This window comes from Amblyraja radiata, chromosome 1 (genome assembly GCF_010909765.2).
Source record: "Amblyraja radiata isolate CabotCenter1 chromosome 1, sAmbRad1.1.pri, whole genome shotgun sequence".
Classification (NCBI taxonomy): domain Eukaryota; kingdom Metazoa; phylum Chordata; class Chondrichthyes; order Rajiformes; family Rajidae; genus Amblyraja; species Amblyraja radiata.
The window spans coordinates 76,621,640-76,645,859 of NC_045956.1; the positions used below are offsets into that span (position 1 = coordinate 76,621,640).

Here is a 24,220-nt window from a genome sequence, read left to right on the forward strand (position 1 = left end):
GCCCCCTAGATTTTGAGGCCCTAGGTTTCAACCTGTAGGTAAATCCAGCTCTGCCGAGGCCCCCTAGATCTCGAGGCCCTAAGCTTAAACTTGTGAAGCTTATACGTAAATCCGGCCCTGGGAAGGACTAGTTAACAGAAATGTATAATTCATTGTTGGCTCCGAGGGCTGTAACGTATCAAGTGAGACCACAAAGACTGTTCGCTCTGCACACCCTGGTTCACTCATCCCTTCCCACGCAAACCAGCCCTCCCCAGGTACTTTCCCCTGAAACCGCAGGCGATGTAATACCTGTCCCTATACCCCCTCCCCCGACCATCTAGGGACCATCTAGGGACCCCAACAGTCCTTTCAGGTGAGGCAGAGGTTCACTTGCACCTCCTCCAACCTCATCTACTGTATCTGGTGTTCTCAGTGTGGTCTATATATCGGCGAGACCCAGCGCAGACTCAGTGATCGTTTTGCTGAACACCTACACTTAGGCTGCCTTGGCCTATGTGATCTCCCGGTTGCCAAACATTTTAACTCCCCTTCCCATTCTGTCCTGGGCCTCCTCTATTGTCGGAGTGAGGCCACATGCAAATTGAATAAACAGCACCTCATATTTCGCTTGAGAAGCTTACAACCCAGCAGCATGAATATTGACTTCTCCAATTTCAAGTAACCCTCCCCCACCCCAGTCATCCTGCTAGTTTCATTTTTTGTATCTTCTTGTCACCTCCTCCACAGCCAACAATGAACTATTTGGTCATCAGTGCCGGCTCTGATCTGTTCTGTATCTTTCCATACCTCTGGTTTCTCTCTCCCCTAATTCTCAGTCTGGAGAAAGGTCTTGAGCCAAAACATGACCTAGAGAGATGCTGCATGACCCACTGAGTTACTCCAGCATTTTGTGTCTATCTGAAATGAAAGATAAGATGCTGTTCCACACACTTACGTTTGCCTTCATTCCAACAGTTTTTATAGCCAAAGATAGAGAACGTAATGGGGAGTGGGATGGAGAATTAAATGGACTGGCAATTTCAAGCTCTCTATTTTCTCTGCAGTCTGAAGAGGAATGTCCTGTAAAGCGGTCAGCCAATCTGCATTTGGCTTCTCCGATGTAGTCATCTTCCTTCCAGGAGCTGACATCTCCTATTCATTTGAATATGCACTTGTACTTACTTGTGCTAGATTTAACCCGGCAAAGAATCTGGAGCAGATCTGCAGCGTACAAAGTTGAGAAATCTGTAGAAGATAATTTTCTTTAGTTGGTCTTTATGAGGAATTTACTGGAATAGCACATGATAACCAGTGTAAAAATTCCCACTGCCAATTTATACTGCATCACCATTGAAAGCTAGGATTTCCCCCAAGATAAATGCTGAACCCTGACAGTAAAGTTGGTGAGTTTCCAGAGGATTTGTCCAGCATCGTGAAGAATGTCTAAGATGTATTCACAAGCATGATAGGTATCCTGCCCTCAGTGTGATTATGATTGTTTCAGCATTTTACCTACTCCTTTCTATCAATTCTACTGCAATTTGTCGACTTTTACTGAATGCTTTTAGTTTCAATCTTGCATCTAAAAGCATGTGCTTTAAAAAAAGGTCTGCCTTTCAAGTCAGCTGGCAAAATTATGGAAAATAAAAGGACACAAAGTGCTGGAATAACTCAATGGATCAGGCAGCATCTCTGGGGAACATGAATAGGTGACCTTTCAGGGTCAGGACCCTTCTTCAGACTGCTCTTAAATAACTTCATCAGACTTCCATTCTCAGAATGGAAAATAAAATTTGTTAAAAGCAAAATATGCCGGAAGCACTCAACAACTCAGGCAGCCTCTAGAGTCATAGAGCCAGAGTGTCATGCAGCACAGAAACAGGCCATTCAGCCCAACTCGTCCATGCTGACTGAGATGCCCCATCTAAGCTAGTCCCAGTTGCCCGCATTTAGCCCATATTCCTCTAAACCTTTCCTATTCATGTACCTGTCCAAGTTATCTTTTAAATGCTGCTATAATACCAAATAGTATCTGTGGAAAGAGAAACAATGTGTGTGTGTGTATGAGATCACAAATATTTTCCCTACGTGCACACCATGAAAATATCATCCCTTTCCGGGACAGCAGAATCATTGTATGTGTAACTACACAGAGCAGGATCAATGAAACAGTGATACAACACATTGATCAAGCTCAGGTCAGTGGCCTGTGTAACATGAAGGACAGATTAACTCAGAGTGAGGTGTACGTTGGTTATGGGGGAAGAGGGGGGTTGGTGGATGGTGAGGGTGGGAGGTTGTTGGGGGATGAAACCAGACAATCTTCTTCTTCTTGTTCTTCTTGTTCTTGCGTATGGCATGCATAGCTTAAAGTTGTAGGACTTGTTCTACTTGATCTTATTTGATTGTGCACGTCGGATTGACTGCATTAGTCCAAACAGGGCGGACCACGTGAAGGTTGCAATCTCCCACCCCAAAGCCAGACAATGACAAGCTTGTAAGCAGAGGCCTGAAAGATTTTAACTCTTGGATGTTGTAATTTGGGTACTCAAGATCAGACTCATGTCCAAACCTAACAGGATTTTAACTTCACCAACATTTGGATAGTAACATTTACGATCTGTCAATTCATCTCTGGTCTGGAAACCGTCAAGTGGGGAATTCTTGTTAATTTGGGGTGGGGCAGGAAGAGCCCAATGGTTTCCTTAAGAAATCCAGAATAGCATTTCTAATCCTCATCCTCATCCTCAAGGAAACAAAAAAAAATTATAAACGTACTTTGAGCGTGCAAATGAAAATGGTACATCGGTTCTCAATGCTATCTTGTTCCTACTTAAATATTTAAATAGGGCTCTGCTGGATTGGACTTGGTGAGTTTGTCCCAAGCTATTTAAAACAGGAATTGACCATAAAGGAATGAGTGAAGACCATGTGGGAACACTGCTATCACTCATCCCATGGTGGACACCAGGCCAGGGAAGCCAAAATACTGTTTGTTATCAATGGTAGGAATGAGAAGAGGTATGGCCCAGTTGGGGAATCCTTCAAGATAGATGCTGTCTTCTTGAGGTAGTATCTCATGTAGATGCTTTTGATGGTGGAGTGGGCTGTGGCGGTGATAGACCGGACTGAATCCACCACTTTGTGCAGCCTCTTGCATTCTTGTGTGTATATTTTATTTGTTTGTGAACTTTATTGGTGAGGTTGTGGCAGTCCGAAAATGAAACATTTTCTTTGTACAAAGTGTATACGTTTTAGCTTCTTCAACAATAACCTAATAGTTAAAATCTGTCACATAAGCTACCCATTCTGAAGGTGTTGAGGGCAGACCTCCAATGACTTTCACTGTTGTAACAAAGATGTTCATCCTAACCAGACAGTGGGTCCCTTTCACAAAATGACTATTGAGACCCAAGGGCTTCTTTCACCCAGAGAGAGGCGAGTACCTGTAATGCACAGCCTGAGAGAATGGTGGACACAGAGAAGCAGAAATACTGTCACTGACAGCATTTAAGAAGTGTTTGGATGAGCACTTGAATCACCTAGGCATAGAAGGCTACAGCCTTGTGCTAAAAGTTGTGATTAATATGGATGGGTGCCCACATGCATGGGCATGGTGGGCCAAATCACTTATTGCTGGGCTGCTTGACTATGATTTGATGACTTAAATAATGAACATATGTTGAAAAATCTGTATGATGCCTCTACTTCCTGAGAAGATTATGGAGAGTCGTTATGTCGAGGAGGACTCTCTCGAACATCTACAGGTGCACAGTAGAGAGCATGCTGACCGGTTGCATCGTGGCTTGGTTCGGCAACTTGTGTGCCCGGGAGCGGAAAAGACTGCAAAAAGTTGTAAACACTGCTAAGTCCATCATCGGCTCTGACCTCCCTACCATCGAGGGGATTTACCACAATCGCTGCTTCAAAAAGGCTGGCAGCATGATCAAGGACCCACACCATCCTGGCCACACACTAATCTCTCTGCTGCCTTCAGGTAGAAGGTACAGGAGCCTGAAATCTGCAACATCTAGGTTCAGGAACAGCTTATTTTCCACAGCCATCAGACTATTAAACTCAACTCAAACAAAAATCTGAACTTTAATAACCTATTGCACTTTATATGCTTATATATGTGTGTGTGTGTATATATATTCAATGGTATATGGTCACACTGATCTGTTCTGTATTTATTTATGCCTACAATATTCTGTTGTGCTGAAGCAAAGCAAGAATTTCATTGTCCTATCTGGGACACATGACAATAAACTCTCTTGAACTCTTGAACGTTGCAGAAATAGCAATGAGTCTGAAAAAAGGGCCCCAAACTGAGATGTCGCCCAACCATTCCAGCCTCTCCCTATAATTCAAGCTCCCAAGTCAAGGTAACATTTTGGTGAATCTTTTCTGTATCTGTCCAACTTAAGGTCATCCTTCCTACAGTTGAGTGACCAGAACTGCGCACAATCTTCCAAGAGTGGTCTCCCCAACGACTAATACAGCTCTGTCATGATGTTCCAACATTTGTATTTAATACTTTTCCCAATGAAGCAAGTGTGCCAACTGCCCTCTTCACCACCTTGTCCTCCCGACTCCCGAACCATGCAACTGTATTCCCACATCACTCTATATTGATGAATTAAGGAACACTATTTGTTTCAAGTGGGCTGAATTGGTTATGAACGAATTTTGATCAGGATCTGGAGAACCACTTGAAAATTACTTTAGAATTTGACAAGCAGATATGTTATCTTGGGGGGAAACAATTTAAGGAATGAATACTGTTTCCATGGAACGTTCCCTGTAGTAATCAGACCACATTGTCTCTTAAGAACATGGGCTACTAGTTTCACCTTGTGTGGTCATTGAAATTGACAAGCAATGCCTTCTATTGACCAATGACACTCTATTAAACAATGTAACATACAGCCTTTGGTATTTGTTAGCTTGAAGTAACAAAAATAACCGTCTTACTATCAAAGAGACCTTTGTTTTTGAAAATCCTGTGGGAAAAATAACTTTGTTATCGCAAGACTGAAACTTTCCAAACCCTAATCCCCCTTCCCCCACTGACACAATATAAAAATTAAGATGATTATCTATAAAGCAAGGGTTATCAGGGACGCAATTATCACATTATTGCAGAACTACCTGTACTTGAAATCTCAAAGAAAAATATAGAATGCACCCGTGCAGTGGGAAGCAGAAGCAATGTTTCATTTTACAGAAGAATGGAAGGAAAAAAAGAACAAAAGAAAGGTTTGAAATGGGACAAAAGACTAAAAATAAAATTGCATAGCATTATGCAAGGAAACAGAAAGTAAAGGGCAAAGGTAAATTATATTTATGGGTCCAAATGCAATGAAAGTAAAGTGCAAAGAATATCATTGTTTTGTATGTTCGATATAAAACACTCGTGACTCTTGACTAAATGTATTTGTTATAGATCCATAATGTAACAAAATCTGGATTTAGCGTCCTTAAATTTCACATTAAATAATACATTCATTTTACATTGAGATTATTAAATTCTGTATAATGCCTCAGGGTTGCAACAGTTTCCAGAGTTGAAATCTGCTCAACAACAACCAAGGTTTAAAGTCCCAACTCCACCAATCAGCATCGAACAATTCCGTTACAAATGGACCATTCAGGATTGCAGCCAATCGTGTCACTCCGTGTGATTAATGCAGGCCAATCGGGTTCCGCCGCAGCCGACCAATGGTGAAGCGGGGTTTTAGGCGGACTTTTCGAAAGGGCCAATCAGAGCCCGCCCTTTAACTGGAGCGCCGCAGCGCACCAACTGTGGGCGGAATGCGCGTCCGCGTCACCCTCAGCAAGAAAACACGCGAAACGCCACCAAACCTGACCAGTCACCGCGGCAACAACACCGACCCGACCCGGTCTACGGGAAAACACCGGCGGCAGCAAACCCGCGCCCAGTAACCCCGACAAATATCGGAAAAGGAAGAGGAACTATTTCCTGGCCTGTTCACTCCTCCTCCTCCTCCTCCGCAGTGATGTCATTGCCCGGAGTAAATATTCGACATTGAGTCTGAGAGGAAGATGCGAGAGAGAGAGGTGGAAAATACAGAGAGAGGATAGAGGGAAGGAGACAGGGAGAGAGAGAATACAGGGAAGGAGACAGGGAGAGAGAGGATACAGGGAAGGAGACAGGGAGAGAGAGGAGACAGGGAGAGAGAAAGAGTTAGTGAATAGAGAGAAGGAGATAGAGATCTGGGTAAACAGAGAGGGCTGGCGAATAGGGGGAAGGTAAGAGAGCAAGAGGAAGGAGAATAAACAACTGAAGGGGAAAGAAGGATCGAGAAAACGAAAGAAGACCAGTTTGACGGGAGGAAAGCGGCAATAAATAAGCGGCTCGATCATAGATAGAGGAGGGGGCGAGTGGGGGATGGGGCAGTGAGGGAGCAGGGGAGAGCGACCATCGCCGACATCCGCCCGTCCTCTCCACTCCTCTCCTCTCCAAGATTTGATCCCCGAGGGCAGCGATCAGCAACAACACCGTGAGTTGGAAGGGAAGGGGAGTGCGGGTGTCGGGGTGTTTACATCGGCGCTGGCCATGAGAGGAGGGGCGATGTCGGTGTTGATCAACGCGGGGCCCGGGCTGGGGTCTGTCTGTTTACAGTCGTGTTTAACGATGGGAAATGGTGATCTGGTCGCCTCGCCGCAGGGCGAGCTTTTTGTGCTTGACGGGGAGCGGGTCTAATCTAATCAAGGGTTAAGGTTTATGTTGGATCCAGAGCAGTCTTGGTATTTATGTTGATGTTTGTGGGGGTAGGAAGGGGCAGGTCCAATTGCAGAGCCATTTACTGCTTCCCCAGTTAATAGACCAACTGCCTCAGCAGGATCGCTGCTCTCGCTGACGTCCTTCCTGGATAGAGTTCAATGTACAGAATAGCGCTGAAGATTGTTTTGATCTTGCAGCTGAATTTTAAATGGCCTCAACGATTCCCGTGCCTTTGTTTTATTAATACATTTTTGTTGTTTGTCACTTTTTAACAAATATTTTTAACTTTTTGTTTTAAGATGAAAGATCTATTTTCACATGAGCACAACAATGAAGCGTATAAACTATTGAAGCAAATAAACCATTACTTGGAACAAGAATCCAAATTTTTACCACGGCCAAGAGGTCTTGATGCAATAGAATCCACCTTGGAGGTAGGTCTGCTATTATTGGGACAGATGGGGATGTGTGGGGGAGGGGAAGATATGTTTCTTTTACCAGTGTATTTATTTGGCTCCTCGACAGGCTTTATGCTTGCCCTTTGATATGTTCGATTGGAGATTGAGAAGTGAAAAAATATTTTACAAAGCTGTTACTTGGATCAACATTATATCATTAAGAAATGGCTTTGGTTCCTAGATAACAATGCATCTGGAATTATGATGGTTGTTTTGGAACATGTTGTTACATAGAAAAATATGTGCAAGAGTATGCCATTTGGCACTTCGAGGCAGCATCGTCATTCAATGTGATCATAGCTGATCATCTAAAATCAGTACCCCGTTCCCACATTTTCCCCATATCCCTTGATTCATTTAGCTCTAAGAGCTAAAGCTAAATATTGTTGCTAGAATTTAATCTGTAATAATATCAGATTTTAAGATCCAAATGAAATGCTGATGAAGTTTAGCTTAGATTAGAGACACAGTTCTATCCTGTCCTATAGGGACAATTTACAGAAGCCAATTAACCCACAAACCTGCACAACTTTGGGATGTGGGAGGACACTCGGAGAAAATCCATGCGGTCACAGGGAGAACGTGCAAACTCTGTGCAGACATCACCCATAGTCAGGATTGAACCGGGTCTCTAGCGCTGACAGCAACTCTACCACTGCGCAGCCCCACAATGAGATGTAAGCATGTAAGATAAAGATGGGGCTTGGTGAAGCAGTTGTGCTGTCATTGCACTAACTGGTCCATTCTAGTTCAGTCTTTGGAATATGATATGACATATCCAAGCTTGCTATTGATTCTAGTTTTCAATTTTAAATATTCAGATATTTAAAACAAAAGATGATAACACTGTATTGCACAGATGCAGGGTCTCAATATGAAATATCAACGTACATTTTTTGCTTCTACGAATACTGGTTGAGCTGTGGATTTCTGCTTGATGTATTTTTTGTTACATTGCTTCAGCATACGCTGTCTTTTATTTTCCCGTTATTGTCTCTCATTTATTGTCCCGTTATTGACTTTCAATCAAATCCAGCCTAAAAATGTAGAAAATTTGCTCCCTGTTATGTTAATGTTTGATTAACAAGTCCCGCTTTTCTGTTTTGCAGAATGATGATTGTGTCTCTCCGAAGTTAAGAGATGCTAAAGTGGAAGATCTCCGGAGCTTGACCAGGTTCTTTGGCTGCAGTACAGAGACTTTTGTTTTGGCAGTTAATCTCCTGGACCGATTTCTGTCCTTCATGAAGGTAAGAATTCCAAACAATTCTTCAATCCATGTCCATGACTAGACTAGTATTCATGGTAGTCTACCAATCTTAGTTTTACCTGGGTCCATATAATTTAAACCTATCTGACTCAGCTTGCTCTTTTTTGTAGGTGCGACCTAAACACCTGCCTTGTCTTGGAATGAGTGTCTTCCATCTCGCAGCAAAGGCCATTGAGGAAGAATGCAATATTCCTTCTGAACATGATCTGCTCCGCATTAGCCACTGCAAGTTTACTGTGTCTGATCTCAAGCGAATGGAAAAGATTGTCTATGAAAAGCTAAATGGAGAACTCAAGGCTGTCACGGCCTTTCATTTTCTACACCTGTATCACGCCCTGGCACGCTACCATATAACTGAAGGGTTGGTATCTATTCATTAATGGAGGGCATGCCCTTCAACACTTTTGACTCAGTATTTATTTTCTACAAATAATTGCATCTTGCTTGTCTCTTTTTACACCTTTTTAAGCAGTAATGTTTAACAAGAGATCTCCCTCTTCCTCTGTTTTGGAAGTAATACAAAAACAAACTTTTCTGCATGCTTTATGTTATGTGAATGAGGTCCAGATTACATAATCTTGTGACTGAATTGCAATGATTACTATATTTTTTGTTTTCCTTAGGAAAGAATATCTAATACTTGATAAACTGGAAGCACAACTGAAGGCCTGCAGCTGCCGATTTGTGTTTTCAAAAGCTAAAGTAAGTGATAAAATGCATTGCTTACTTTTTAAGCTCTAATTATTTCCTGTTTGATTGAAAGAAATGTCATATCGTAATATCCTTTGCTTTGCAGCCATCTGTATTGGCTTTGTCGCTTTTGACCCTTGAAGTTGAAAACTTGAAATCTGTAGACCTGTTTGAGATTATACTGCGTGTTCAAAAACATTCCAAAGTAAGTGTTTTGTAAGAAATATTTTACAGTGACCTCTGAATGCCTGTATATTTTCTATTCTTTCATTTGTATCCAATCAAAATAAATATTGCCATTTATAAGAACTGCTGACATGGGACTTGCTGTCAATAGATATTCAGTTTTGCACTGATGGAAAATTAGCTACAGAAAACCTCCGTGAAGGTTGCAAATCAGCAAAATACGTGATTTGATGTGAATTTCAACCGTATTCTTTTATTCACTAAAAATGTGATTCTGAGCTGCGAGTATATTTTTGACCGTCATATGGCACAATATAAATTATGGTATTGGCACTTAATTCTCGTTGATCATGCTGTTACCTATAAATGGACAATTTAATTTTAAATCTGTTCTCTGCGAAGCCTGTGAAATATTTGTTGAAATGCATTTCCTCAACTAGATCCAAATGAGTTCTCTTCAGAATAGACCCCGAAGAGCAATGAACTGGATCATGTTCAGTCTTGCATGCCACCTGTGCTTGTCCTGCAGTATCTGCATTCTGCAAGTCTGATTTGTACTGGAGGCCCTGTGCTAGTGCTCTCCTGTGACATGTAGCTTGGTGTGGTCAAAAGTTTTTGAAAAGAATTTGGATGCCTCTAGTGGTCTTGGACACTTGCATTGTCAAAGTACCAAATTAACCAAATGCCATTGAACTTTGAACAGTACAGCTCATGAACAAGCCCGTCAGCCCACTTATATCTGTGCCAAACGTAATGCCAAGTTAAACTGATCTCATCTGCCTATGCGTGATCCATATCCCTCCATTCCCAGCCTAATTTAAAGGTCTCTTGAATGCTACTTTATACGCTAAATACAATTATTAAAATTACTTATCTAAATGAAGAGTTCATCTGGCCCTTAAGCTCAATGCGTTTATGTTTTGCTACTGGAGTCGGTGCTGAGTTGAATAGGTCTTTGAGTGTGCTGGCATCTGATCTCCAGCTTGCCGTAATTCTATATTGCAATGTGCAAACAATGAAGTCGTGCATTGCCTTTTGCTGATGATTGTCAACTGGAAATTTTGAAGAAAATTTGCACAATCCAGTTAATTGTTTTTTAAAGGTATAAGCATGTTTATGATAAAAGGGAACATGATTTGTGGAAGGATTATGTCATGTCGGTGTTTTTTTTAAATAGATAAATCATCGTGACTTGACATACTGGCGTGCCCTGGTCTCGAAATGCCTGGCTGACTATTCTTCACCTGAATGCTGCAAACCTGACAACAAGAAGCTTGTGTGGATTGTTTCAAGGCGTACTGCCCGCCACTTGCAGAACAGTTACTATAGTGTTCCTGAACTGCCAACTATTCCAGAAGCCGGCTGTTACAGTGAAATGGGAAGGTAATTATCTCTGGTTGTCTGACAGTAGTGTAGAGCTCTTCCTTCCTATATAAAAAGCATGCTTGCTCAATTGTTTGCTGGCAGATAATGTGGAGTGATGAATGGTTTGTTTTTGCTATTATTCATTGTCACGTTGTTCCTTTTTAAGTGACGATTCTTGTGAAGAAATGAGCTGTGGTGAAAGCAGTCTGAGCAGTTCCCCAAGGAGTGACACAGCAGAAGAGTTCTTCCCTGAAGACTTCGTGCATCAATCCAAGTGGCAAAATCTGTGCTACCGAACTCCATCTGCAAACTCTTTGTAGATCAGTGGGTCACATGAGCTCTCACATCCATGCTTTTAAATTGTCAACATGGATGCATTTTAAAAAGTGAAACGTGATTGCAAGTTTGATGTAAATGTGGAAAGGAAGTGTTGGGTATTGAGACTTCCACTGAGCTTGCCTGCATAAACTACAAAATAACAAAAACAGCTCAAGATTTGTGAGATTTCCCAATTTCTGCTTAACCTGTGATCCCATACTGCATCTCTGAAGCTTTGACTTTTAGCCAGTTAGAATTACTTTGGCCATTTTAACTGGGAAATGACCCTTTAAGTGCTTCCCACTTTTTTGGCAAATTCTATTTGATTTTAGATTTTAGTAACAATAGTAATGTAATTTTATGGCACTTTAATTTTTAGATGAATACCTGTTGGGGTGGGTGTGGTGTAAATCAAAAACAAATACCTTCAACTCATTCATTCAAAATACTTAATCTACAAACGAATTTCCATCAAACCACAGTGATTTATAACTTTACAAGTACATCGATCAACAATTTGACGCATAAAATATGCAGTTATGAATATCTTGTAGACTTTTCTTAATGTTCTCCTGGAGAAACACTCTTTTGTTGTGTGCTATCTATACCAATTGGCAGAAACAAAAGGCCACATTGCTGATTCAAAAACAAGTAATTTGAATAGGAACTGGAATCAATAAATTGGTTCTATGGTACCAATTTTGCTTTCTGGAATTTAAAAAAAATCCCCTTTGGAAGCAAAATTATTCCCCTGAAAACATCCTTTTAGAGGGGAAATACATCAGTGCTTATGCTAAAAGTTATAGATTGCAGCTGCACAATTTCAAATGATTGGTTATTTGTAAAAAGTCATTCGTATTTCAAGACTGGCTTAAATAGTAACTGGGAATTCAATTAATTAGCGCCTACTCTTTTGGTTGAATGGTTTGGTGGGGAAGGGATAATTTGTAAAGATTGAAGAATGAAGTGAAAGCAATTGGATAAAATGTGAACATGCCCAGCCTGAGTTGTTCACCCGCCCTGACAAGAGCCGAGCATTATTTTAAGTTTTGTTTCTTCAAAAATGGAATTGCTCAATATTTAGAAAATCTGTATTGCATTTGGAATCATTTAAATAAGCTTTTTATTTTAGAGGTGTAGATTGTAAACTTAATTGCTGGAATTCTTAAATCAACAGTGACACCAATTTTCTGTGTTTAGTCAAGCGGCCAATATGCAGGATTGTTCCTGCTCAAATGTAATCCTGTATTTCTTCCCCTTTCTTTACCCACTTGTCACAGGTTATGTGTGTTAGCATGACAGATGTAATAATCACAAGACTAGCAGCAGCCCTGTGTCTGTCACCTCAGCTGATCTGGATAGAGCCAAGTTTGTTTATGCTAGGAATGTCTTTTATAATAAAACAAAAACTGCTGGAGGAATTGAACAGATTGAGCCGCCCGCATCTGTTTTGTGGAGGGTGGGGAGATAAATTTATTGACATTTTCGGTCAAGTTCCTCCAGCAGCTTATTTTGGTGTTGCTTCTGATTCCAGCATCTTCAGTCTCTAGTGTCTTCTTGAAATTTGTAACGTTGAAATGCTAGCTTTTAAAGAGTGCCATCTGGAGGAAGTGTCCTATTTTAAAATTTGCAAATATGAGAGCTTTATCAAAGCCACATTGCTCTTTTTAGTGGCAATTACCTCCACGAGGAACCTTTTTTGGTTGTGTTTTGTCAAATCTTTTGATGGTTCAATTGCCAACTAGATATTTTTGACAAGGACTTCACCGTGTGATTATATTATACAGGTTGGCACAGTTGGTCAACTAATGCGTATGTTTTCTCTTGGTTTGTACTTTGCGGAAGTAATAATAAGCTACAGTACACCCTAGCTAAGGTGAACGTTTGCAGGGAAAATTCTAGTATGTAGAAAATTGTATAGAAAAAGTGTAAAGGATAACTTAAAAATGTACAGAAAAAAGTGCACTTATTTTCCTATTCAGGTATGAAAGCAATCCAATGCACTTAAAGGATGTATGTAGCAATGTCCAATTAATATGTAGCATTGTGTGTGTGTTTTTAAAAAAAACATGTAGATACTAACTTATTGTACACTTTCAATTTATAAATATTGTACCACTCATCAATCTCACAGCTACCATGAGATATTGAAGAAATAAATATTCTTTTCAAATTGCTGTCTATAATTCACTACACGGCATGACCATATTTGGCTGCAAAAGCCTTTCATGTAATCCATCTTGTTCTTATCTGTGCAGTCTTGTCCTTCCACCATCATAACCATAGGCTGTTCATTATTTAATTCAAAACTTGTGGAGATGGGTGAGGTTATTCAATATGCTATTTTAACGAGGTTAAAAAATGATTTGGAATTTGACTGGTTGGGTGTGGGATGGAAGGGCTGTCATTTGGTATGCAGTTGATCAAAAAAGATTTATAACTAATGTGCAATATCTGGATCCTGATTACAAAAAAAATTCATTAAAAAGGCTTAAGTGATGTGTTCGAGAAATAGTACGAAAACTGACCCTTCAGTCCACCATGCCACGCCAACCATTGATCTCCCATTCACAATAGTTCTATGTTAGGAGTTCTCATCCACTCCCTACCCATTTGGGACAATTTTACAGACCAATTAACCTACAAACCCGCACGTCTTTGCGATATGGGAGGAAACCCCCGTGGTCAAGGGGAGAATGTGGAAATTCCACACAAACAGCACCTGAGATCAGGATCGAACCCCTGCACCTCTGCCTTCCTGACTTGTACGCCATGCCTTCACTGATGCAGACAAACATAGCAAATGCCTTGTTTACTACTTTACCTGCTTGTGTTGCCACATTCTGGGAGCTATGGACGTTCAACCTAAGGTTCCTCTACGTTAATTCTGCTAATGGTCCTGCTATTAACTATATACTTTCGTTTTGCATTCAACCTCAGTGCAACAACTTACACTGTTGAGGTGCTGCATCATGGAAATCCTTTAATAATTAGAGCTGTCAAAGAGCTCTGGCACCAGAAAGACAGAATATCATAGTATTAGATGCTTATTTCCAACTATTAATAGGCAAGAAATATAATGAGCAACTTGGGCCTCAGTTGCCTTAATTTTATTCTTCAACATTGTCTATTGCATAAATTAAGCAATCTGTATTTATAGCAATAGTACATTATGTCCTTACACTCTACAACGCAATATCATGAATGCTGATAAATATGGGACTACATTTTAGACTATTGTTTACTGCTAGCAGAAAAAGGAAGTGTTCTTTTTTTCAATAAACATCACATATCCAGGAAGCAGCTGGAAAGTACAGACACACGTCCGCACCACTGTGTCCCCACAATGAGGCATTGAAGAAAGATGATCACTGTGGACTCAGGAATTTGACACGTTACTTAGACATTTATTCTGAATCTGAACATTACACAAATTCAAGGTAGATAAAAATGCTGGAGAAACTCAGCGGGTGAGGCAGCCTCTATGGAGAGAAGGAAATAGGTGACGTTTTGGGTCGAGACCCTTCTTCAGACTGATGTAGGGTTGGGAAGAAGAAAGGAAGAGGCGGAGACAGTGGGCTGTGGGAGAGCTGGTAAGGCGAGAGGAAAGAAGGAAAAAGCAGGGACTACCTAAAATTGGAGAAGTCTATGTGCATACTGCTGGAGTGTAAACTTCCCAAGCAAAATATGAGGTGCTGCTCCTCCAATTTGCGGTGGGACTCACTCTGGCCATGGAGGAGGCCCAGGACAGACAGGTTGGATTCAGAATGGGGGGGGGGAGTTGAAGTGCTGAGCAACCAGAAGATCAGGTGTTGTTGGGCGAAGCGATTGCCAAGCCTATGCTTGGTCTCACCGATGTAGAGCAGCTGACACCTAGAGCAGCGGATGCTTTAGATGAAGTTGGAGGAGGTGCAGGTGAACCTCTGCCGCACCTGGAAAGACTGCCTGGATCCTTGGATTGAGTCAAGGGGGGAGGTAAAGCGACAAGTGTAGCATTTCCTGTGGTTCCAAGGGAATGTGCCAGGTGAGGGTGTGGTTTGTGTGGGAAGGGACGAATTGACCAGGGATTTACGGAGGCAGCGGTCTCTGCGGAAAGCCAAAAGGGGAGGAGATGGGAAGATGTGGCCAGTGGTGGGATCCCGAATTGTGAGTAGGTGATGGAGTCCTTACAGGAAGCCGTGTGGGAAGAAATGTAGCTTTCTCCTTCTTTCCCCTCCCCTTCCCAGCTCTCTCACAGCCCATTGTCTCCGCCTCTTCCTTTTTTCATCCCGCCCCCCCCCCCCCACCCCTACATCAGTCTGAAGAAGGGTCTTGACCCGAAACGTCGCCTATTTCCTTCGCTCCATAGATGCTGCCTCACCCGCTGAGTTTCTCCAGCATTTTTGTCTACCTTCGATTTTCCCGCATCTGCAGTTCCTTCTTAAACATTACACAAATGCAAATAGTTCTCAATTACACTTTTCCCAAATTCAGGATGTTCCAAGACGCTTTGCAGCTAAACTAAACAATAAAATAGACTGTGCAGGATAGTTTCTGCAGTAATATAAAAAGTGGAGGTAAACACACAGAGATAGGATGGTGAAGAAGATGTCTGGTGAGACCAAGTGTAGACTCGGTGACCATTTTACTGAACACTTGCATTTGGCCTACTGGTTCACCACGTTGCTAACCATTTTACCTCCCATTTCCATACTGACATTTCTGTCCTGGGCTTCCTTCGTTGCCAGAATGAGGCCACATGCAAACAGGAGGAATAGCGCCTCATAATCAGCATGGGTAGCAAACAAACCAGTGGTATGAATATTGAATTTTCCAATTTCAGGTAACCTCTAACAACTTTTCAATCCCATCTCGTATCTACTGCTTTTATCTCTGGCCTTAGTTCAAACCATCTGCCTATCAAACCCTCCCCCTCGCCTGTGGCTACCTATTCCCTGCCACGCTTTGTTCTGCTTCTCCTCTCATCCAGCTTTCTTCCCCCCCTAAAATCAGTCTGAAGAAGGGTCCCACCCTGAAACGTCCCCTACTCATGTTCTCCAGAGATGCTGCCTGATCTGCTGAGTTACTCCAGCACTTGTCCTAAGGTGTATGGCATGTTTGTCTTTAATGGCCTATGTATTGAATGCATAGATTGGGACATCATGTTGCAGTTGTACAAAACGTTGGTTAGAGTGCACTTTGAATGTTGTGTGCAGTTCTAGTTTCCAAGCCAAAAGATGGACGTGATTATGCGAGAGAGTGCAGGAAAGAATTGCAAAGATTTTACGGGAACTGAAGGGTTTGAGTTGTAAAGAGAGATTGATTAGGTTAAGATTGCTTGATTGAAGAAGGCTAAGGAGAAACATCGAGGTTAATAACATAATGAGTGACACAGAAAGGGTCTTTTCTCCAGCCTCTGGGAGTCTAAAACTAGGGGACATAGGTTCAAAGTAAAAGAGGAAAGATTTAAAGGGGATTTGAGGATTAACATTTCACACGCAGGGTGATGGGTATGTGGAACAAGCTGCCAGAGGAGGTGGTAGGTGCAATTATCATGTTTAAGACATTTGGATGGATGCATAGATAGGAAAGATTTATAGGTTTACATTTATTACTAGACTAAGTGGGACCCGTTGGGTCCCAGCACCACACGGGAGGGCTGGACACCCAACACAATATTCCACCTCTCCACCAATTCCAATATTGCGGGCCAGTGGGGGGGGCTTTCTGTTGCGCTAGTATGAGTGTTGGGGGCCGAAGGTACTGATTTTCAGAGGGCTAGTATGGAATTTGTGGGCCAAATGGATTGTTGGGCTGGCATCACAGTCACTGAGGGCTGGCAGCTCAGTCACTGAGGCCTGGCAGTACAATCACTCGGACCTGGCTGGCTGGCGGCTGAGAAACTGCCAGAAATTCTGCCCAAAACAGGTGAGACTGTAAGAGAGAAGGGGGAAGAGGGTGGACTGAATGGATTATTGGGCTGGCAGTTCAGTCACTTACAGCTGGTGGGCTGGCAGTTCACTAACTCACGGCTCGTGGGCTGGCAGTGCAGTCACTCACGCCTTGTACGCTGACAGTTCACACCCCCCCCCACTCTGCTCCTTGCCATTCCCCTCCCACCCACACATTCAGTGCATCTCCAAACAACCTCCCCCCCCATGCACTCTAAGTGGTTCTCCAACAGAGCAGCCTATTAGGTTCTATTGTGATGAAGAACACACAGCATTAAAAGTGCAAAAATGTTTTATTAAAGTTTAAAATGTGAATGACTTAAAATATAAGAACAATTTAAATTTTAAAGATGAGATTTATTAAGTTTTTACTTGTTGTGTCTTGTTGAGTCTTGTTGTGTTGCTGCTCGCTGCCTCTTGATGACTATTTCCTGTTGATAAAAAGAGACAATTTTAATATAGAGAAAGCAAGCGGTCAAATTTTAAGAAGGAAAATCTGAGAATATCTCAGAAGTCATCATTCAACGAAGCATGCTATTAATGACACCATTCTTGGGCGATGTTCCATCCTTCAAGAAACCTTTGACATTTCCCTTCATATTTCTGTTGAGTTAGTATGTTGGGCCAAAGGTACTGGTTTCCAGAGGGCTAGTAAGGAGTTTGTGGGCGGAATGGATTTTTGGGCTGGCAGCTCAGTCACTGAGGCCTGTACTGGCAGGGGGGCACCAAAATGCTTAGTGTTGCTGAAGACATCTGGAAGAGTTCTGTCCACAACTTCAAGGCATTCTCTCCTAATCATTGGACATTCATCCCAAACAATGACTTTCACTTGCCTCGTGAAATGTGCCGTCTTAGAGTTCTTCTCGATGTTGCACAATGTATCCTCGGCCACTTGGATGGGTATCTTGAATCGAGAATGTGTAGTTCTTCCACCAGGCAGAAATGTAGCTGCTATCCTAGAGGATACTACAGCAATAGCCACATCACCTTCACCTCTAACATTTCCTGACATGATGTTGAAAAAGCAGCCTAAAGACAATTTCAGTTGTTAATGAACACAGAAGATTTTGTGCAAAACATTTTTTTGAGGTGGGGGCTGTCAGGGTGGGGTGGGGGTGGTAAACATTGTGCAGCCAAGGGAGGGGCACAGCTTCAGGTGGGGGTTCTCATGAGCTGATGAGAAATGGGGGGCGGGGCTCATGCAGGGGATGAGGGCGGCTTCTGTAGGGGGTGCATCCTATAGCCAGGCGGAGGTGTGGCATGTCAGTGGAGGAGAGGGGGCAGTGAGCGATTTACTCATGACCTGTGGACTCACTCACTGCCTTGGGATTAACTCATGCCCTTTAGACTGACTGACTCTCACGGCTTGTGGACTGACTGATGCCCGACTTCTGGAGTCACGTCCGACTTTTGTAAACTGAAAACGGTAACATCTACATTGAGGAACAGCTTCTTCCTGACAGCCATCACGCTATTAAACTTAACAAATAAGCTCTGAACTACGAAATACTATATTATTTCACACACACATATGTATTCACACGCACTCACACACATATGCACACACACACATATTCACACACACATATTTACTCACACACACATACATATACAGACACGCACATATTCACACACACACACATATATATATATTCACATGCACTCACACACATATACACACACACACATATTTACTCACATATACATATACAGTCACGCACATATTCACACACACACATATTCACTCACACACATATTCAGACACACACGTACACACACACACACACACATATTCACACACACATACACATATTCACACACACATACATATTCACATACATATTCACACACACATACATATATTCACACACATATATTCACACACACATACACATATATTCACACACACACACACACACATATAGGGAGGTTTCACGGCAGTCGGGTCACGCTACACCAAATGGATTACACGCGATGTACTGCTGGTAGGCACTTACCATTGTTTCCAACTCCATCTTCCAGGGAGATGCTTAGCGAACATTGGCCGTTTGCTCACTGCATTTCATCAACACTAAAGCATTATTTGTGTTTTTTCTTGATTCCTTTGGCAACTAAAAAGTTTCAGAAGTAATAAATCTGGCTGTATTTTTTTTTTTTTTTTTTTTTAAATCGCCCATGGTTCTCAAGTAGGTTTTTACGTACAAAATGAAAACGCATCTGAAGAAAAATTTACAGCCGGATTTATCACTTCTGAGAATTTTTAGATACCAAAGGAATCAAGAAAAAATACGAATAATGCCTTACTGTTGATGAAATGCAGTGAGCAAATGCGATAATTCCAATATTTTCAATTACGATATCTGCACAGCCAATGTTTACCAAGCACTTTAGCTGCTGTTGCCCCTTCAATTGTCGCTTCTCTTTACCTTCATTTCATTTCACGTTTGGAATTCTAATGTTGGGTACATGTCTCTCACACGTACCCCAACTGCCACAATTTTTTTCAGAGCACAAATTCAACATTTTGGCGGTTTTTAACAGATAGGAAAGTACGCGTTTCTTGCATTAATAACATATACTGGAAGTGACGGATGTCTTCCAGATGGATTGAGCGGCTCCGTGCGTCAAGTCCTATGACCTTGTGACCTTACGTGCAACCCCCTATTCACACATTCACGCACACATACATATATATTCACACACACATTCATATATGTTCACACACACACACACACACATATATATTCACACATATATCCACGCACACACACATATATATTCACACACACACACACACATATATTCACACACACATATATTCACACACACAAATATATTCACACACACACACACACATATATTCACACACACATATATTCACACACACACACACACATACACACATTCTCACACACACACACACACACACACTACTAATATACAGTGTATAAAACGAATCTTCAAATCCTGCAGTAGAGACTGCTGTAGTCTGTGGCTGTAACACAATGCTGCTTTTAAATAACGTCTAACAAACACACACACACACACACCACACACACATATAATCACACACATTCAATATATTCACACAGCACATATATATATTCACACACGACACATTCACACACTCACACACACATATATATCACACACACACATATATCTTAAAGCACACCTTATATGTCACACACACACATTATAGAGTTCCACACACACATATTATTCAGACACACATATATATATTCACACACACACACATATATATTCACACACACACACACATATTCACACACACTGACACATATATACATTCACACACACATATATATATTCACACACACACACATTCACACACATATATATATTCACACACACATATATATATTCACACACACACACATATATATATTCACACACACACACATATATATATTCACACACACATATATATATTCACACACACACACACACACATATATATATATTCACACACACACACACATATATATATTCACACACACACATTCACACACACAACACTAAAATACACTGCAAAACGAATATTCAAATCCAGCTGTAGAGTTTTTTGCTGAAACAAAATGCTGCTTTTAAATAACGTCCAACAAACACAGACTTACCATAGAGAAAGCAGCCGAATATTTGAACGAATCTTCAAATCCTGTTGTAGAATAGAATAGAATAGAAATAATTTTATTGCCACACAACCAAGGTCGGTGGTATTTGGGTTGCCAGCAGCGGTACAATAATAAAGAACACAACCACATTAAAATTTTACACAAACATCCACCACAGCATTCATCACTGTGGTGGAAGGCACAGCGCTTGGCCAGTCCTCCTCCATTTTCCCCCGTGGTCGGGACCACCACCCTCCACAGCCGTTGCTGCGGGCATCCAGATGGTAAGGGACAAAGTCAAAGTCAAGGTGAGTCCAGGATCGGCTCTTCCCAACCAGAGACCGCGGCTTCAGGCTGGTGTAGGCCGCAGGCCGGCGGTTGAAGTTTTAAAGTACCTGCCGTGCCGCAGCCAGAAGCACCACAGTCTGCAGGGCCGGCGGTCGAAGTCCCCTCCTGGGGAGATGTTAAGTCCATACCACGCCCGCGGTAGAAGATGGCCGCGGGCCGGCGGTGGAAGCTTCTTCCACCCGGGTCCCCAACGTGAGATCCCGGGCTGTAGACGCCGCACCAGCTGGAGTTCTGCAGACCGCTGCTTCAGACTGCCGGCTGCCGTGGGCCAGCGTACGGAGCGCTCCCCTCCAGCGAGGTCTCACCCGCTCCGCGCCGAGAGTCCACGCTGTGCCTGCCGCTGAAGCCCCGGGCGCGTCTCCGGGAAAGTCGGCGCCGATCCATGCTGTTAGGCCACGGGGGAGGCGGCCTGAAAAAGTCGCCTCTCCATGGAAGAGGCGGCCGAAACGGTTTCCCCCTTACCCCCCCACACCACCCCCCACACATAACACACAAAGAAACATTAAAAACACACTTTTAAACATACTAAAAAAATAAAAAAAGTTGAAAAAAGACGGACACGCTGCACTGGCAGCGCCCCCTACCGCTCTGTAGTCTGTAGCTGAAACACAATGCTGCAACACAATTGCAGCTTTTGCTGAAACACAATTGCCGCTGTGGCTGCATCAAACACACAAACATTTACCAGTTCTGTAGAATTATTCAACACCTCGTGCACTCCGTCTTCAACAGGCAGCCGCCATCTTGCCACCGACCGGAAATGACGTCATCGCCGCCGCCTTGCCTCTGACCGGAAACGACGTCATCGCCGCCGGCTTACCGATCGCCGGAAATTACGTCATCGCCGCCATCTTGCAACCGCCAAAATCACAAAATGCGCGCCAATTTTAAATTTAAACACAGTTCTGGTCGAAATAAAAAGCTTCATTCGTGCATTACTCGCTTGAAAACGTTGCAACAAATGCATTTCAATTTACATCAACATTTCAAACATAATAGACATCATGCTTTATTTACCTGAAAACGGGTGCAACCATTTTAAAACCCAAGAGTATCATCTGCATACTTGATGATGGTGTTAGTACCATGTACAGGTGTGCAGTCATAGGTGAAGAGGGAGTAGAGGAGGGGGCTCAGCACACAGCCCTGTGGAACGCCGGTGTTCAGGGTGAGGGTTGAAGAGGTGTGCTTCTCTAACCTAACAGACTGGGGTCTGTTGGTTAGAAAGTCCAGTATCCAGTTGCAGAGGGAGGGTTCGATGCCCTGGTTACCGAGTTTGGTGATCAGTTTTGATGGTATAATGGTGTTGAATGCTGAGCTGTAATCGATGAACAGCATTCTTACGTAAGTGTCTCTGTTGTCCGATGTTCATGTTCGATACACATTTCAAAAGACAATATAGATAGACAAATATACAAACTCTTTCCAACAAAATGCCAAGAAACTTCAGACCATGGTGAATGGTGAACAACATACATATCAATTGGCTGAAAAAGCACATGCAGGGGACTCACCTGGGAGTAGAGCAGCAGCTCAGCGAGCCGTGACCCTCTCACTTCGTGGTTGGGAAGAAAGTGATTGAAGCGGGACGCTTCCGGGTTTTATAGTCCCTCCCTCCCCTGCCGCCAGCGGGGGCAGCAGAGAGAATGGGGAATGATGTAAAAACATTAATATCTCGGTCATATTTAATCGACGGGAAAAATCCTCGGCACACATGCGGCAGAGGTGGGCTCTGAGGGAGGTGGCCAAATATGACGGCCGTAGGTGGCGGCGTTCTCTCGGAAATCGCAGCACAGATCGGGAAAAGCGGTCAAGAACAGAGTTTTAGTAATATAGATTGTCACAGGTATTGAGGTATAATCTTCTTTTCATGTCCATCTTGTTACAAATGTTGGCCTCGTTGTCATCATCTGTCCTGAAAAGGACGGAAGCTACCAGCGACAATCAGTGGAAGCCATCACTTGTCGCAATAGATGATGGTGGTAGCAGAATCAGCTCAGGATACTTCCAGTTTCCAGCCCCGCGACTTGGACGCTTCTGCTATGTGGCCTGAGGTATAATGAAAGGATTTGTTTTGCATGCTATCCAATCAGATCAAATATACTATACATACTATACATAGTATCTTGAAATACAATCAAGTCAAACTCAAGTACAATAGATACAGAGTACAGCATATAGGTCTCAGTCTTGTAGCGCATTAGTTCCATGGACGTCCAATGTCCACAATGGGGTAGAGGTGATTCCATGTTCTCCAGAGAGACTACCTGACCCGCTGAGTTACTCCAGCACTTTGTGTCTTTTTTTGGATATTGCCTTCCCAAACCACCTGAAATGGTCACTCTTGCCTCAAAATGAAATGTTCTTATTCTCAGCACTGCTTCTAACAGCCCTTGACATCGTCCAATTTAATCTCTGACTACCGGCCACTGAACAACAGTCACCGTTGGGTAGTATAAATAGTTAATTGCTAGGTTTATGTCAAAAACTAGATTGGTGTCAAATAGGGCTAATTTTATTCAGAATCAATCCCCTGCTTTATGCAGGGAACTTATCACTGGTTGCATGTCAATGCCTACAGTCACAGGGAACCCTGTCCGTCTGGATAGGGATGTTTGAGAAACATGGCCGAAAACAAGCTGCAAGGGAAACTCAGCGGGTCAGACAGCATGTGTGGAAGGAAATGGAAGACATACTGGGTGGGGACGATTCAAGACCCTTCTTCAAAACGTGGGAATAGGTTAAAGTTGGTGATGGTGGTGCTTGAGACTTGGACGAAGAGGAACATTTTGAAATGGAGGCTGGTGTGAGATGGAAATAGGCGTTTTGGGTTTCAGTGGAGAAATGGAGACATTGAATCGTGATCAGTATTAGGGTGGAAAAGCTCCGATATCAAAGATGCCTCTAAATAAAGTTCACAACTCTTGCCCTACCAGAGCCCTAAAAAATGTAGACAAGGCCTTGAGCTCAATGGCGTCCTGCCTCGTTTAATGCCCTGTTGCTAAAACCATAGAATTCTCAGTGAATTCAAACATTGACTTATTTACATTAGACTGCATCATGAATCTAAAACTGTGTTGTCAAATAGAAACTATTGACACCAGAGTTGTAGTTGTGGTGACAATATTTTAACCATATGGATCTTTTAGTGGAAAATACCACACCATGTTTTTACACAATCTTCACCACATTTATATTTATAAAACAAATATGTTCCATCCGACAGGAACAAAGCAAGTAAATGATTTGCTACAATCAAAAGAATATTTGCACTTTATTTCATTTTACCACTT

The 24,220-nt window shown here is 42.4% G+C and overlaps 1 protein-coding gene across 1 annotated transcript; it reads left to right on the plus strand.

Moving 5' to 3' along the window:
• Positions 1–5,857: 5,857 nt before the first annotated feature.
• ccng2 (cyclin G2) lies at positions 5,858–13,187 on the plus strand. Its single transcript, XM_033024915.1, has 8 exons — positions 5,858–6,506; positions 7,030–7,164; positions 8,298–8,435; positions 8,566–8,816; positions 9,079–9,157; positions 9,252–9,350; positions 10,509–10,714; positions 10,863–13,187. The coding sequence occupies exons 2-8, from the start codon at positions 7,030–7,032 to the stop codon at positions 11,014–11,016; spliced, it is 1,062 nt and encodes a 353-aa protein (XP_032880806.1). The 5' UTR covers positions 5,858–6,506; the 3' UTR covers positions 11,017–13,187.
• Positions 13,188–24,220: the final 11,033 nt, after the last annotated feature.

Excerpts from the sequence above, each read along its gene's own strand:
- ccng2 (XM_033024915.1), top strand. The coding sequence starts at position 7,030 with ATGAAAGATCTATTTTCACATGAGCACAACAATGAAGCGTATAAACTA. Across the intron at positions 7,165-8,297 it reads CAATAGAATCCACCTTGGAG|AATGATGATTGTGTCTCTCC; the intron begins GTAGGTCTGCTA and ends TCTGTTTTGCAG. Across the intron at positions 9,351-10,508 it reads GTGTTCAAAAACATTCCAAA|ATAAATCATCGTGACTTGAC; the intron begins GTAAGTGTTTTG and ends TTTTTTAAATAG.